At 49.3% G+C, this 17,461-nt stretch overlaps 1 protein-coding gene across 1 annotated transcript in view; it reads right to left on the reverse strand.

The window, feature by feature from the left end:
• LOC130260249 (voltage-dependent N-type calcium channel subunit alpha-1B-like) overlaps positions 1 to 17,461 on the reverse strand; it is a 155,476-nt gene that overhangs the window by 87,838 nt on the left and 50,177 nt on the right. The window contains exons 10-15 of the mRNA XM_056505472.1: positions 15,687 to 15,799; positions 11,823 to 11,935; positions 10,374 to 10,505; positions 9,519 to 9,591; positions 7,285 to 7,402; positions 1,800 to 1,867 (exon numbers count right to left, since the gene is read on the reverse strand). Coding sequence (XP_056361447.1) covers positions 1,800 to 1,867; positions 7,285 to 7,402; positions 9,519 to 9,591; positions 10,374 to 10,505; positions 11,823 to 11,935; positions 15,687 to 15,799 — 617 coding nt within the window. The remainder of the gene's footprint in view (positions 1 to 1,799; positions 1,868 to 7,284; positions 7,403 to 9,518; positions 9,592 to 10,373; positions 10,506 to 11,822; positions 11,936 to 15,686; positions 15,800 to 17,461) is intronic.

The following is a 17,461-nucleotide window of genomic DNA, read 5'->3' on the forward strand; positions in this document are numbered from 1 at the left end:
AAAAAATGTCCCCAAGAGAGTTTCTAGAGAAGCTTTATGATTTGGCACTGCTGCTGAATCCATCAATATTTAATTAGACTTTATAAACATCCCCAAAGTCAGGTTTCTAACCCACCCTGTCAGCTGCTGAAATATTCACAAGGAAGCACTTAAAGGATTAAGAAAGAAGGAGGATGAGCTTCATTATCCAGGAATTGTGCTGGGCCTCATCCTCCCTCTTAGCACATGCAGGGGATGCCCATAAATCTGGGAGGATCTTTGTCTCCAGGCTGGAGATTTCTGTGAGCACACAAACAGCTGAGCTGCTGGAAGGGAAAAAAATTCCCATTTAAAAAAAACCAAAAAAGCTCCAAAAACAACAGCCAGCCATTAAATACAACCCTGAGCAGCATTTTAGGGGAGGAAGGATACAGAATATGGAATTGGAACATTTATTTTTCACCTGGCTGTTTGGAGGGTTTGTGGGGAACAGCTCCAGAAAAGCTGGGAGCTGGAGCAGGAAAAGGGGAGATGGCAAAGAGCAGCTCAGCTACAACAGGGATGGAGTTTTGGATGGGAACATTCGGCTGGTTTGGTCTTCAGCAGCTGGAGGAGGGTGGGAAACTTGGGGAAATCTCTGTGTGGGGATCCAGAGAGCCAAAAATGTTGGACAAGACTGAGTGCCAGATCCACCCCCAAAGCTCAGCACTATCCCTGAGCACATCTCTGTGCTGTCTGAACATGGAATTTCTGAACAATTCCATGGAAGCCACCCAGTGCCACCCTGCCATGGCAAGGACACCTCCCACTGTCCCAGGCTGCTCCAGCTCCTCCAGCCTGGCCTGGGACACTGCCAGGGGCAGGAATGGCTGCACCTTCCCCCAAACACAAAAACCACCCTTGCCTGCTGCTGCCACAGCACGTGGGCAGAGAGCTCTGCCTCTGGCAGGAGTAAAGAAATTAAAGTTATAAACCAACCACCCCAACGGGGACACTGCTGCCTTTGCCCCCAGCAGTGACTGGTGCTGATGGCAGCAGCACAGAATGGGGGAGAAAAGCTAAAAAGGTGCAAAAACTCCTTCTTTCTCCTCATAAATCCACCTGAGTACACCAAAAAATCCAATCTGTAATAACCCAAATACCAAGTGCAGCTCTCACTCTCCCTGCACAACCCTGGGGCTGAGCTGCTCTCCCTGGGGAGAATCTCCAACAGAAACCTGTGCCCACACCCAGCAAAGCCACATCAGTGTCATTGCCATCCCCTGCCTGGACCTGCCTTTCTGCTCTGATTTCTCTTACACCTGGGGAGAGGCAGGAATATTCCAACATCTCCTCTGAGTGCTCACAACAGCCTCTGCAAATTGTTTTGCCTGGAGGTGATTGGAAAATTTTAATTCTTTAATCCATCACCAACCTCAGTGAGGTGAGGGACACAAAATGTGAGACCAAACACAACACAAAATATTCCCTGCAACGTGAAATTAAGAAGCCTGAAGGTGAATAAACCTCTCTGCAGTGCAAACTGGCCACCAGAGGTGCAAAAGCACCTGAATTTGCTCCTGTCTGAGCTTCCAATCAGCCAAAAAAAACCTGCTAATTGCTTCTCCTCTGCTCCTGGAAACAGAAAATGTGAGATGAGCAATGCCCACTGTGGGATAAACCAAGCACTAAATATTCCCTGCGAGCTGAAATAAAGCAAGCTGAAGGGGAATAAACCTGCAGGTGCCTCTGTGCAGGGCAGAGCTGCCACCAGAGCTGAGCAGGGCTCCAGGGACTCCTCGGGGTGTCACCCACACCTCGGCACAGGAATTGTCACCTACCTTGGTCAGCTCCTGGGCGTTGGCCAGGTTGTCCACGGCGATGGCCAGGAAGACGTTCAGGAGAGTATCTTGGGCAGCAGCTGAGGAAAAGCTCTTCACACAGCACAGACAGCAAATATTCCCTTCCTGCTGCCCCTCAAGCTTTGCCACCGTTCCCAGCCCAGCAGGAATTTGTGTTTGTGTGGAGAGGGGACAGGACCAGAGGGGCTTCACCCCATCACAGGGGCAGGGTGGCACCTCCTGCTGCTCCCACAGGCAGCACAGCCCCTGGATTTCCAGCCCAGAAATGCAGATTTCAGCCTCATTTTCCCCCTCTTGTTTAAAAGGGCAACCAGTGGAGCTGCAGGAATTGGTCATTTTAAGCCAACATTTACATTTTTACACACACAGAGCTGTACAAAGTCATGGAGTGCACAGAAAAATGAATCTCAGGTCATTGCTGCTGGGAGGAAATGATCCTGGGTTATCCCTCTGGAGTCAGGATGCAGTGAGGGCACCCCAGCCCAGCTCAGCACCAGAGAGCACACCCAGCCCCAATAATGAGCCCTGCTGATAAAACAGCCCCTAAGCCCAGCCCAGAGCCCAGCTAAGGCCTCCCAGCACAGATCTGCATTCCATCACTGAGACATCAGAATTATTTATTCCTATTTTACTTTCCTTTTTCCACCTAATGATTCCATCCATTGCTGAGTTTATTGTTGTTATTCCAGCCTTGTGGCTGCAAAACAGCCCCAGAGCAGTCCTGAATCAGCTGCCTTTGCACAGGGAAGGGGGGCAAGCAGAGCAGAACCACTCTCCCAAGGAGAAAATGCACTTGGCTCCTGCACATCACCTGGGACAGGAGAGTCACTCATTCCAGAGCCCTGTTTGCTCCTCCAGATAGGAATGGTGCATAAACCCAGTGAAAGGACTGCAGGAAACAAATCCAGGTATTGGCAGGAGAGCTGGAGAGGGACTGGGGAAAAGGGATGGAAGGACAGGACACAGGGAATGGCTTTTCCAGGATTAGATGGGATCTTGGGCAGGAATTGTTCCCTGGCAGGGTGGGCAGGGCTGGCACAGGGTGCCCAGAGCAGCTGTGGATGCCCCTGGATCCCTGGCAGTGCCCAAGGCCAGGCTGGACACTGGGGACAGTGGGAGGTGTCCCTGCCATGGCAGGGGTGGGATGGGATGGGATTTAAGGTCCCTTAAAATCCCTTCCAGTCAGGAAACACTTCCAATCTGGGAATAAATGTCTGAGCAATAAACCTGCCTGCCCTGCCCTGCCTCCCACGCTGCAAGGGGCTCCAGCAACGCCAGCAGCCCCTGGAAATGGAATTAATTTATTTTTATCAGATCAGCCTGGCCTGATCCAGTTCCCAGCAGACACAGTCTGGCAGACTTGGGTGTTTCTGCCCCAGAAAAGGTCCCTCAGTCCTCTCTGCAGAGATGGGGCATTCCCAAATTTCTCCCAAGCTCCAGGTTCGGGCTCAGGCTGTGGAACCTGGATGAGGCAGTGCCTGGAGCCAGGAGTCACCTCCTGCCTGGCACCTGAGGGCCAGGGAAGGGCAGCATCCTCCAGGCAGTTCTGCTTTTCTTTTCAGGCTCCTCTGCAGTTTTTGTTTTGAGTTTTTTTCTTTTTTTTTATTGTCTCAACAGATGCCTCAATTCATCAATTAAGTGGATAACAGTGAACGCAGGCATGGTGTAATTTCCTGGAAAATGGGCCAAATCCTGTTGTTACTTTAATCATAAAACTTTCATTAAACCATTTCTGGTTCCACAGAGACTCTCTGGAAATGGAAACATAACATGAGACACTTCCCACTTAGAAAAACAAACTTTTCCTTGCCATGATCCTTTGAAAAAGCAAATGGATTCAAAGAACCAAAAATGGATTCCACGAGCCAAGTGCAATGAGGAGCAGCAGAATCCAGCCCCCCCCCAACCTCCCTTCCTCAGGAAAAGGAATAATCACAGAGCCCTGAGCAGCTCTGGGAGGAGAAACGAGTCCCTCAGGTTTAAAAAGAGAAGCTTTGGCCCAGCTGAAACCAAATCACCCCAACAAGGTTTGATCCAGTGTCCCCAAGCTCTTAAAAGTGACCTCACCAAATGGCAAAGTTCCCAAGGTGACAATAAAGCCCCCCCAGCAGAGGAACCCAAAATCAGCATCCCAAAGGGCTCAGACTTTGATATAAGAAAATAGAATGAGTAAGAAAACAAACAGCAAAAAGTTCCACTTAGGAAATTAAGGCTCAGCACAGATGTATGGGGATGGATGGCAAAGCCTCACTTGAGAAATGAACAAAAACCACATTGCAGGGGAAAAAAGAATAATTTTAAAGCTTTTAGGAGGGAGTTTTATAAGGTAAAGGGAGATCTATCAGAAATCCCAAGATATAGCAGTATAGTCACATTAATCTAATCAAATAATGAATTTATTGCAAATTAATTGTCCCTTCCAACTCAGGATATCCTGTGATTCAATGTTTCTAATCACTGTGAAGCTGATCCCAACTCCCAGTGCTCTCTGTGGTGTTTGCTGGGCTCTGGGGGTGTCCCTGGGAAGGTGTCCCCAAGGGGCCTCACCCTGCACTCACCCACCCCTGCAGCATCACAGTCATTAATCATTATTTTACCTCCTGCAGAGGATGCTCTTTTCTGGCAAACTAAAGTTGATTTTCAGATGTTCCTGGTTATGTTTTGACAGCTCCTGCTGACTGAAGTTCCTGCTCAGGGACACAGCCCAGCCTCCTCTTGGGGATAAATCCCTTTCTTTGCTTCCCTCTCAGCATGCAAAGCAAAGCTGCTGAACAGCCCTGACCTTCCTGAAATGCTGCTGCAGACATGTCCCAGGTTACAATGTAAAGATGTGCCCAGAAGTGTGGATTCTATCACCAGCAGTGATCCTTATCTGTTGTGGGAGATATCCTCTGCTCATGGGCCATCTTTAAACCAGCTGGGCAATCATCTTTATCTTCCCACAGCCCATCCTCCCTCCAGGAGATATCTCCTGTTCATGGCCAGTGAGTCCCAGGGCATGACTGATAAAATTCCATCATCCCACTGGGAGATGCTCCAGCCAGGGGAGGAGCCAAGCCTTTCCTACCCAGATAAAAACTGAGATTTGGACACCAAGGCTGCCCTTACCCACTGGTTTCCAGAGGACAAGAGCTACCAGACCTTTCTACAGGATCACAGCTTCAACAAGAGCAGTTCATCTGGACTGCTACTACCACCCTAACTAGCAGAGTGTCAGGTCGTATTCTGACTCATCAGACACGTCAGTGCTATTCTTTTGTACTACTGCATATGTTTTATTTTAACTCTTTTTTCCTATTAAATTGTACTTCTGACTTGGAGTCTCTCACTGGTTTCGTTTTCAGACCAGCATAAGACCTGCCAGAATGAGATTTAGGGGGAAGGAGGGTAAGGTTTCCACTCTCCAAATCCCAAATCCATGGCAGGGGCAGCAGATGCCCTCCTCTTGAACATCCCCTGCTCTTTCCCTGGTGATGGAAACCAAAGGGCAGGGGAGAACTCCCCTCTGAATTCAAGGTGAGGAAGGAATGAATGCCCTGTTCCTCAAAAAAGCGGGATCGTAGCAGCTCAGAGGTGAAAAGTTCCTTCCTCAGCTGTGCTGTCAAGCCTGATTACAGCTTAATCTCATTTCCAAATGCCAAGCCCGGAGGATTTGGAGCTCTCCCTCCCTCCCTGCTCTCCACTGACCCAGTTTTCCTGAGCTGGTGGTTTTGGAAGGGGCTGTGCTGGCTGCTGTGAGGAGATGTCTGAGAATCGCTGCCACAGCTCCAGGAATGGGATAAATCCCACGGAGACACTCGTGTGACAGGCACAGCTCCCACTGCCTGCTCTGCCCCCCCTTCCCCGCTCCTCATCCCAAAGGAGGGAATTCCAGCAGAGCCAAAGGGCTGGAGCACTGCTGTGCCATCCCCAGGCACCAATGTCACCACTGGCACCTTTTGTCACCTGCACTTCAGCTGGAGCAGCCCATTTCTGCAGGAACTCAGTCTTTAGCCCCATATTGCCCCCAGTTCACCCCTCCCTTTCTCCTGTGTCTCCAGCCCAAACAAGAATCCCAGGAAAAGAGGAATGCTGGGACTGTAACCAGCAAGAAGGTTGGGAAATCCTCATGGGAGCTCCAGGTGGAGCAGCAGCTCTGGGTGTCCCCATCCCACTCTGGGGCGTCCCCATCCCACTTTGGGGTGTCCTCGTCCCACTCTGGGGTGTCCTCGTCCCACTTTGGGGTGTCCTCGTCCCACTCTGGGGTGTCCTCGTCCCACTCTGGGGTGTCCCCATCCCACTCTGGGGTGTTCTCATCCCACTTTGCTAAACAAACAAAACAGCCAGGGCTGCCTCAGCTCTGCTACAATTCCTGGCTTTCCTGTTTTAGGGATTCTCCCTCTGGCTCCACACAGCTCTTGGCTGCAGCCACAGAATCAATCACATAATCACAGAATTACTTAGGCTGGAAAAGCCCTTAGAGATCAACCTAGACCTGACACCTCCTTGTCACCCAGAGCCACATTCAATCTTTACTTAAACACCTCCAGGGGATTCCAAACCTCCCTGGGCAGCCCCTTCTAATGCCCAGCCACTCTTTCTGGGAAGAACTTCTCCCTAAATCCCAGCCTAAACCTCACCTGGTGCAGCTTAGGGCTGTGTCCTCACACCAGTGACGTTGCTGGCTGGTGTCACTCTGCGACAGTGCCACCACTGGGACAGGGACAGGGCCACCACAGCCCCTCTGCCCTCCTCTTCACACCCAGCTGCTCCAGCACGGAGCTGCTTTGCTTGTTTGTGTATCAAATGTAAAATACACATAAAATACAAAATGACTTCTGCCCCAAATGCCATCCCAGTGTCACTCTGGGACAAACCCCTTCCCCAGCACACACCCTGGGACACTGGGGGGATGAAAGCTCCCAGTTTCTCGTTACCCTCAAGAGATTTCCATCTCTCAGAAGAACAAAACAGACACTTCATGTGCCAAGGCTTGGAACACTGAACACTCCCAGAACCTGAAACCCAAGATCCAGAATTCAATTTTAAGCATGATGTGGAGATGAGATAATTCAGAGATAATTTGGAGCATTTGGGACAGCACAGCTGGTTAAGGTGCCCTAGACAAAGGGACAAGAGGATGGAGCCTCATCTCCACCAAGCCCACCTCAATCCTCCTCTGAGTAAAAACAAAGTTTTTCTGAAGATATTCAAGGTCCTGCTCTGACCTGCCCTCAATTACGTTTCCCACAATCTAAATTACTCTCAATATAACATTTTCAAGGTAAACCACAACAATTAAAATGGAATTTCTTTAAATTAAATTAAAAATTCTTACATTGCCCTAACAAAAGCCGACGCCGAGTTGGACAACTCACCTTCAGCGCTGTCAGGAGCAAAGCCATGCCAATAATTTGGATAAACTGGGAGAATTTAGGGAGAAGTGGGGATTTCTGGCAGACTGTGGATATCCATGGAAGGATACAGTTACCAAACAGGGTGAGGACGATGAAGTAGATGGAGGAGAACATCCCCGAGTGGACACCGCCCTGCGACTCGATCCCGTGGTACATCACAGCGTTCCAGTCCTCCCCTGTCAGGATCTGCAGGGAGGGACAGACAGGGTCACTCACAGGAAAGCAGCTGGAGGAGAACCAGGCAGAGCAAAACCACCCAGGAACGTCCCTGGGAAATGAGGAGCATGTGGGGGGCACCTGGCACAGGCAGGGGACACCAGGCACAGCATCACCAGGTGAGGGAGGGAGGGATTGTCCTGCTCTGCTCAGGGAGTTTTGGGTGTCCCAGTATGAGAGAAAGATCTAAAGTGTGAGAGTGTCCAAAGGAAGGGCACAGGGATGGGGAAGGGTCTGGAGGGAGGAGCAGCTGGGGGCACTGGGATGGCTCAATGGGGCAGACTGGGGGCACTGGGGTGGCTCAATGGGGCAGACTGGGGGCACTGGGATGGCTCAATGGAGCAGACTGGGAGCACTGGGATGGCTCAGCTGGGGCAGACTGGGGGCACTGGGATGGTTCAATGGAGCAGACTGGGGGCACTGGGATGGCTCTGCTGGGGCAGACTGGGGGCACTGGGATGGTTCAATGGAGCAGACTGGGAGCACTGGGATGGCTCAATGGAGCAGACTGGGGGCACTGGGATGGTTCAGCTGGGGCAGACTGGGGGCACTGGGATGGCTCAATGGAGCAGACTGGGGGCACTGGGATAGCTCAGCTGGAGCAGACTGGGGGCACTGGGATGGCTCAGCTGGAGCAGACTGGGGGCACTGGGATGGCTCAGCTGGGGCAGACTGGGGGCACTGGGATGGCTCAGCTGGAGCAGACTGGGGGCACTGGGATGGCTCAATGGAGCAGACTGGGGGCACTGGGATGGCTCAATGGGGCAGACTGGGGGCACTGGGATGGCTCAATGGGGCAGACTGGGGGCACTGGGATGGCTCTGCTGGAGCAGACTGGGGGCACTGGGATGGTTCAATGGAGCAGACTGGGGGCACTGGGATGGTTCAGCACATCCTCTGCCTGCCCTGGCAGATTCAAACAATGACCACTTTTAGAGCATTAAAACACCAGGATGTGAAGATCCAGTTCCTAAGCAGGAAGTTGCCTTTGGGTTTAATAGGTAAAAAAAAAAAAAAGAAAAGAAAACAAGCCCAAAGCCTGATGTGTGCTGTAGTAATGGGGCTCCACGTGCACACAGGAATGAGTGCAAATTCCAGCCAGCCAATTCCAGCCTGGCTGTCAGCTGCTGAGAGAGGAAATTTCTGGCTGCAGGGATGGTGCTGATGACAGCACTGGGCTAAGAGTGAGTCTAGACACAAGGACACCCAGTACAGACACCAACTCCTCTCCCAAATTCACAATTCAGCTTCAAATAATTCCAAAATCAGGATTCAGACCCAACACTGCTGGAACTACTCTGGATTTTGATGAGAACTAAAATCTTATGCAAATCCTAATCCCCCATGATGGGCAATATCCTGGTGAGCACTGAACCTGCCTCACATCTGGGCACGTTTTCCTTGAGACTCTTTTCCTGTCTTAATCCAGAAATTGTCATCACCCCCTTCCATTCCTTTTTATCTCCTTTTTGGGTGGTGACACTGAAATACATGAGCCAGGCCTTGCTGAGATCTGGGGAAGTTTGGATCTGGGGAGATCCAACACATTGTGCTGGAAAGGCTGGATCTGGGAGGGTCACCTGCACCTGGAGCAGCCCCAACTCTCCTGAGTTGGGAAACCCTGAAAACATTCTTTTCTAATTATTTTAAATGATTTTAAATGATTTTAAATTATTTTAAATTATTTTAAACCTTTTTTTTCTTTTTTTAAAGACAGGTAGAAAACAGCTGCAAAATTAAGCTTTGAATTTTACAGCTGCCAGAGCTGCAACTCCAATGGCAGGGTCTGGAGAACACAAAGGGCACACAGAGATTTTAATTCAGCACAAAAAATACCTATTTTATCAGCACTTCCTCCCCTAGCAATAAATCTTTTGTTCTAGTTTTCCTTAATAGCACAGCTTTGGTTTTTAATTGGATTTTTAGTGATGCATGTATTGGTCAGCAAAGTAAAACATGAGAAGGAAGGATTTCCCCTTTCCTAAATTCCACAGGTTTTTTTGGGACTTGTTTGCCCTCCCTAAGCAGGAAGAAACACCCAGAAATTTCACTTTTATCACTGTCCCAGGACCAGGAATGGCTTTACCTGGAAGACTGTGAGGATGGCAGCAGGGAAGGTATCAAAATTCGTGGTTGGAGTTTCATCTTGGAAATTGAACCTGGAGAGAAGGGAGAAATAAAAACCAGAGTGGAGACAGGCAGCTCCAGGCAGCCTTGGAATATCCTTTAACACCCCATAAACCAAGTCAGGGAGCTACATTTGTTCCACCTGGCTGCAACAGCCCAGGCAAGCTCAGTGGGGAACATCTCAGAAGGTGCTTAATAGAACCATCAGCAAAAACTCAATTTCATTCCCAGAGAAAAATTCGATGCTTTGAAATTCGTTTTCATCCCCAATTAAAATGAGCAATCAAAATCTCCAATGATTTTGCAGAAGGAACCATTCCAAGAAGTTTTCATCCTCAAGTGAGCCCAAACTGAAATTATTCTCATAGTAGATAATTTCTTTTTAATATTTTAAAGATAAAATAGGGATTGACTAGGAAAAATAAAAGACCAAACAAAACCATTTCATTATTTCAGTTCAGAAGTGAGGCTGGAGTTTAAATGGCAACACTGTGATGGTCCTTATTACAAAATCCACCACTGCTGGCATTTCTAATGAGAATAATCAGATCCAACAAAACTGTGTTTTCCAGCAGGAAAATATTCCAAGTGGATAAATCCAGTGGCACTCTGGTTATCAGGGAAAGAAGCAGCACAGAAAGTGCAGCCCCCAGTCCTGATTCAGCTCTGGGTGTGCTGGGGACTGTGGGGTGATGGAGCTTTGGGGACATTCTTCCTTAGGAGAGAATCCAGGGAAACACCAGAACAGGAATTATTTCCCTTTTCCCAGCCCTGAATGATGTGAGCAGGCAGAACAAAGATTCCTCAGACTTACTGTCCTCCAAAGAGCTGCATCCCCAGCAGAGCAAAGACCACGATGAACAGGAAGAGCAGGAACAGCAAACTGATGATGGACTTCATGGAGTTCAGCAGGGACACCACCAGATTCCTCAGGGAGTTCCAGTACCTGCGTGGGATCAGAGTGGGGAAAAGCCTTTGGTGAGAAATTCACAGGAATTTATTTCCCTTGGAGCAAAGGGAAACAGCCTCAAGTGGCACCAGGGGAGGTTGAGGTTGGGTGCTGTTCATGGAAAGGGTGGGTGGGAATTGGGAAAAGCTGCCAGGGGCAGTGGGAGTCCCCATCCCTGCAGGGATTTAGAGATGTGGCACTTGGGGACACGGTCAATGGAGGGCTGTTCCTCCTCCTGTTACTTCAAGTCATGAAGAATTCAGGGAGTGATGGAAACCAGCGAGGGCTGAAGAGGTAAGAGTGTAAAAAATAAGGTGGAAAACAACAGCAGGAGCACCAAAATTTGTCATTTATTTCCACAGCCTTGGAAATGCTGCAGCAAGGGCTCTGGATGGGTTTGGAGATGGCACAGGAGCTGTTTGCTAATGCCAGCACACATTAACTCAAGGCAGGAGCACGAAAACAACAGAAAAGCTGTGGCAGAAAAGCTGAGTGAAAATTCACTGAGTGAAAATTCAAAATCTCCAGGCTGAAAAACCCCAACATTCCCAGCCCAGGAACACATTTCAGATTCGTGTCAACACAGAGGCTCAGCCCTGGGATTAGCACCCAAAATCCCCAGGGAATCTGCTTTAACAGAGCCTGAATACTTCAGGAATTGTCATCAGATCAGTGGGAAGCTGATGGGATTCAGAAATAAAATAAAACTTGGGGTTTTAACCACAAAATATGAGTGATAACCTGAGATTTTTGTTTTAAACAAGCTTAAAACCAAAGCAAAAAAGGACATTTTCCTGTCAGCCCACTGTCATTCCCACTTAAGGAATTGTCATCAAATCAGTGGGAAGTTGACAGGACTTAGAAAATAAATGAAACTTGGGGTTTTTACCACAAAATACAAGTGACATTACAATATTTTTGTTTGAAACAAGCCTGAAGACAAAGCAAAGAAGGACATTCTCCTGTCAGCCCACTGAGGAACCAGGGGCAGACAAACCTGGACATGAGGCTGGGGAGAGAAAGTGCTGTTAAAATTCCTTGTGGGTGTAAATACAGGCTCAGGAATTCCCAAAATGTCCAACTGCCCAGCCAAGGAAAGGAGAATTCTGCATCTGCACTTTGAATCTGCTTTTGTGGCAGCTACCCCAGGGGGTTGGGGCATTTTTTTTTGGGATATTTTTTAGTTTTTTAGAGATGTAATGATCAATTTATTGGTGATAAAGGTGGAAAGCACTCCTCCTGTCCCTGGGGCTGGGGTCAGGGATTTTTGGGGTGCCCAAATTGTGCTGGGGCTGCCCAGGGAGCTGCACTTACTTTGTCACCTTGAAGATCCTGAGCAGGCGCAGGGCTCGCAGGACGCTGATGCCAAAGGAGGTTCCCGGTTTCACTGCAGCCCAAATCACCTCAAAAATGCTGCCCACGATGACCTGCAGGGACAGAGCACTTCAGAGAGGGCACAGCTGCTGCTGAGCTCCCTGAGAGGCTCAGCAATCTGAGCTGTTGGTTACAAAAACTTCAGGAGAATCCCAGGAGAGCTGGAAAACCTCATCCCAGCTTTCTCCATACCCAGAGAACACCCTGGGATTTATAGCTCGTTGTTTTCTTCTCTAGCAATCAAATTACCTTAAAATACCTTTTTTTTTTGAAGGATGCTGTAATTTTTAATTAGATTTTTTGTAATGCTGGCTCAACTGCAAATGCCAACAGTTCCTTTTCCCAATCCCACACAACCTGCAGAGGTGCAGGATCTTCTCCTTCCCATCAGAAGGAGTAAAACTCCTCATCTACAGCAGAACAGCTCTGGTAAGATCTACCAGAAACTTCTGGCAGCTGAGAGTCTTTAGGAGAGCAATTAAAGCAATAATTATTATGAGATCCTGCAAAGCCTCTGGCACACACATCCCATCATCTGCCTGGCCCTCAGCCCTGGGGGACTGAAAACAATAACCCAAGTCAAGGTGGGATTTTCAAATTTTGTTTTGCCTGGTTGGTTTAAGGATAGCAGAGAATTCATCACAAAAAAAAAGAAAAAGTCTCCTCAAAAATCCTTCATTAGGAAAAGGACAAACAGTGATGGGCTCAGCCCAGCTGGGAAGGACAATTAAACCCACACAGGTTTCTGCAGAGTTAATAGGATCAAACAGGCACTTCCCTGCTAACTGCTGGCATAATTCACATTTACCCAGGAGTTCTGAGCTCCCAGTGCCCCAGCTGGGCAGAGCACACCACAAACACCAGCTCAGAGCTGGTTCTCCCCAGAGCCCAGCTGGTCTGTGCTGTGGGAGGGAGGATTAATGGGAACCCCTTTCCATGGACAAAAACATGGATGTCTGAAAATTCCAGCACTGCCTCAGTGCCCTGCAACACAAGCTGTGCCCTGAGCTTCCAGAAAATATGGAGGGAAAGGGAGATCCACAATAGTCAATAATTCCACTGTCTCCCAGCTGAAGAAGAAGGAGCTAAAACTTCTCTCACACTGAGAGGAATGTTGGATTTGTCTTTACAAACGAGCTGTGGGTCTGCTGGGAGATAAAACCAGCACTGAGAGAGAAAAGAAACAATGGGATGGATTCCACTGAATGATAAATGGCAAAAAAAAAAAAAAAAATTACCTTTACAAACAAACTGTAGGTTTGCTGAGAAATTAAATTGGATATTGAAAGTTGAAAGAAGCAATGGGGAAAAACTATGAATTCTGTAAGAATTAAAAATTAAAAGGGAGGGTTGTACATTAGAGGGGAATCTCAGGTATCAGGTGTTTGGGAAGTCTGTGCCTCTCAAGTACCTCAGCAATGGGGAAAGGGAGAGGGAAATTGGGATAAAAGGAGGCTGCATCCTCCAAATATTTGGGAGATCCCAGGGGATGCCCCATGGCCTCTCCTTTTATTCAAATTAAGCAAAAAGGACTCCTCTGTCTCCTTTTTGGACATAAACCTCTTGTTTACGGTTTGTGGATTAATTATTAATTTTCCTGACACCACCATTGGGAATCCCTCCCAAATCAGCAAAAACCTTTCCCCAGCCCTTTCCACGTGGCACTGGTAATTAATTTTGCTCGGCAGCCCCTCCTGGGAGCTGTTCCACAGCAGGCCCACGGCACTGGTGCTCCCCAGGCACCAGGGGGCTGCTCTGGTTTGTTGTTCCACCCTTTGCATTGAACAATTTCACCTCTGTGGTTTGTCAGACAAAACCGGGTACAGAGCTCTGTGATGTTCCAGTGCTGAATTCATTCTGGGGGCTGGAAGGTGGGTGAGGGAGGAACAAACACAGACAGAAGGAGGATCCCTGTGGATTCTCTGAATTAGCGACAGATCAACAGCTTGCCCTCCTGGGAAAGCCTCGGCACAGCTCCCTGCACACCCCTCAAGGCTCAGGCACCTCCTAAGTTCAGCTTTTGCTTTGTGCAAGCTCCTAAATCACCTGTCCCCAACAAGCTCTTGCTGTGGAAGGAGCATCTTGGATCCAGGGATCCAAGGAAAGGGGCAGAGCCCACCCAGTGCAGGACATCGACCCTGCCTGGGTCACAAGGCAGTGACACCCCTAATTTAGGGACAATTTATGGGCAGCCTGGGTCTGGGACTGTCCCTTGGGCTGTGAGGACATCCCATCCCATCCCATCCCACCACAGCTGCCAGGACACCCCAAAAACAGAGCCCCACATTTGGATTTGGGACAACCTCGGACATGGGTGGGTGATTTAATCCCAAATTCTGTTCACTCTGAGCTTTGCTGCTGTCATGGCCAAAAAGAGAATGAATTGGCTCTACTCAGAGCCTTGGATTTGGGAGGGTCACTCACAGAAGGTGACAACAGCTCCTCATCCCTTGTGGGAGCAGAGAAATTTGGCTTCATGGAGGAAGAGTCACTCCCAGCATTTTGGGAGATAAAACCTCAAACAGCAGCCTGAGTGTCAGAGCAGGGCTGGGTGATGAGTGCAGAGACCCGAGCCAGGCTCCCTCTGCCCCTGGCTGCATCTAAAGCTCCATATCTGGATTGTTACAGCAGACTGGGAATTGTGTGAATTGTATGAATTGTGGGAATTGTGGGAATTGTGTGGCCCAGTCCTGCTCAGCCCACGCTGCAGATAAGAGAGGCTGAGTTCTCCTCTGTGAGCACAGATTACAGCTAATAGCTCCTAATGAATAAATCACCATCCACACACCAGGCTCTTGGTGAGCTGCACTGTCTTGGGCAGCAATACAGGATGTGGCCAGCAATGTGAATTCTGTCCCATCTGTTAACCCAGCTGGGGCAGTGACCCTGATCTCCTGGCACACATTCTCTGCTCATGGGCCAGCTTTAAACCAGCTGGGCAATCATCTTTATCTTCCCACAGCCCATCCTCCCTCCAGGAGATATCTCCTGTTAATGGCCACTGAGTCCCAGGGCATGACTGATAAAATTCCATCATCCCACTGGGAGATGCTCCAGCCAGGGGAGGAGCCAAGCCTTTCCTACCCAGATAAAAACTGAGATTTGGAACACCACATTTTTCACACTCAGCCTGTGTGACTGGGGTGAAGGCTGCTCAGTGGGTGACATGAGCAGGAAGATGTGTGGGGGGTTTTTTGGTTTTTTTTTGTTTTTCCATCAGCTCATTGAAATGGGAGGGGCAGAATCTCCTGCAATCAGAGCACTCAGGGGTGCTGATGCTGCAGGAAATGAAATCCCCCAGCTGTCACATCCCTTCCTAAAGGAGGATAACGAGGGGAGCTAAATGCATCTCACTGCTAATTTATACCAGGATTGCTCCCCACAGGAGACACTTCCTGTGGATTTCCACACTCATCCTTGAACACCCAGCACCTGAGTGACAGCAGAGACTCCTGCCTGGCACAGGGAGGGTTTTCAAGGACAGGGAGTGACAGGAGAGAGGTTTCCCACTGCCAGAGGGCAGGGTTGGATGGGATATTGAGAAGGAATTCTTCCCTGTGAGGGTGGGGAAGGGTTGGGATGGAATTCTCAGAGAAGCTGTGGCTGCCCCTGGATCCCTGGAAGCATCCAAGGCCAGGCTGGACACTGGGGTTTGGAGCAGCCTGGGATAGTGGGAGGTGTTTGGAGCAACCTGGGACAATGGAAATGTCCCTGCCCATGGCAAAGGTTAGAATTAGATGATTTGAAGGTCCCTTCCACCTCAAACCATTCCATGGTTTATCCACCCTTTTGGATGTTACTCACCCCAAAGTCAAAGCAGTTGAAGGAAGAGTGGAAGTAATTCCTTGGCCCCAGCCCATACATCTTCAAAGACATCTCAGTGAGGAACAGCCCCAGGAAAACAAACTCTGCGAAATCTGGAAACAGGAGAAGAGATTAAATCAATCCATGAGCCCTTGGTGGGCAGAGCTCTTCATATGGGGAATTTTTGCTCCTTTTCCCATAGCACCTAGGGCCTGCTGGCAGAGGAAAATCCCTGTGCAATGGCAAAGAGGAGCCAGGCACCATTAGTCACAATTCTTTCTGTGTGCCCATGAGCTGTGAAGGCAAATGTTCACCTGTGGGCAGGATGGGGGCAGGAGCATTAAATAACATCCTCATTGTCTGTATCAAGGAATTTCAAAGGAAAGCCCTGGATCTAACATTTTTAAAGGTCAAATTTAATTGCAGAGATGTTTTGGGACTTCTGTACTTGCAAGAGATGGAAGCTTTTGGGTGTGGGGTGTAAGTTTCTGTACCATCCTCTGATGATAAAAATACTCTTCTACCCAACAGAAGTGCTGACTCTGAGGGCTCATATTCAGAGGTGTTGTGTCTCCTGTTACCACATTTATTTTTATTATGCCTTTATAGCCCTGTAATTATGGAAGAGCCCCTTCTGCTTCCTTTTCCTTCACATATCACAGGCTGGGAAGCTTTTGATGGGAAACTTTATCACCTATGATGAAACAAAGGGCAGAAGGAACAGAGCTGGAGGCTTCAATTTCCACATCAAGTTTTGAGCACTTGAAGGTACAGCAAACACTGCTTTTGGCATTTTAAGTTTGGATCTGGAGGCCAATAAGCAACAGCAAGAGCGAAAAACCACCTACACTACCAAGAAAAATCAAACAGCAGAAGGCAAACCTCTCTGGAGAAAAGATGAGGAAAAGAATCAAACCTCAAAAGGTGGGGATTAATCACCTTGTTTTGTGCAGCACAGGAGGTTCTCAGAGGCTGCAGCAGCACAGATGCTACAAGAAAGTCTCCTGTAATTTCAGTTTTGTGATTCCAGGAATGATAAAGAGGAGATGGTGCCAAACATGGGGCAACAGATACACGGAAAATTTCAGCAGGATAATCCTGGATTGCAGGTGCTTTGCTTTCTGGGGCAGCTCCAGGCTCTGCTCAGGGACAGGGACAGGAGCCAGGGAACAGCTGGGGCTGGGCCAGGGCAGGACAGGCTGGAGCTCAGGGCAAGGCTCTTCCCCCAGAGGTGCTGGCACTGCCCAGGCTCAGGCTGGAGCTCAGGGCAAGGCTCTTCCCCCAGAGGTGCTGGCACTGCCCAGGCTCAGGCTGGAGCTCAGGGCAAGGCTCTTCCCCCAGAGGTGCTGGCACTGCCCAGGCTCAGGCTGGAGCTCAGGGCAAGGCTCTTCCCCCAGAGGTGCTGGCACTGCCCAGGCTCCCCAGGGAATGGGCACGGCCCCGAGGCTGCCAGAGCTCCAGGAGCGTTTGGACACCAGGGATGGACAGGGGGGATTGCTGGGGGGTCTGGGCAGGGACAGGGGCTGCACTGGGTGATCCTGGTGGGTCCCAGCTCAGGATATTCTGTGATTCCACCATTCTCCGACCTCCTGCAATCTGCAGCTTTAGCTGAGTGTGGAGAGAGACAGAACAGGGAATGAGGGTTCTTCCCACCTGCCTGGATTTCCATTCCCAGCCTGGCACATCCATAGGGACTGAGCAGAGCTGGCCCAGCTCCATTCTGGGTGTCTTTGGAAGTGCTTTGAAAAACTCAGCTTCAATTACCCAAAAATAAA

Source organism: Oenanthe melanoleuca, chromosome 17, assembly GCF_029582105.1.
Source record: "Oenanthe melanoleuca isolate GR-GAL-2019-014 chromosome 17, OMel1.0, whole genome shotgun sequence".
NCBI lineage: Eukaryota > Metazoa > Chordata > Aves > Passeriformes > Muscicapidae > Oenanthe > Oenanthe melanoleuca.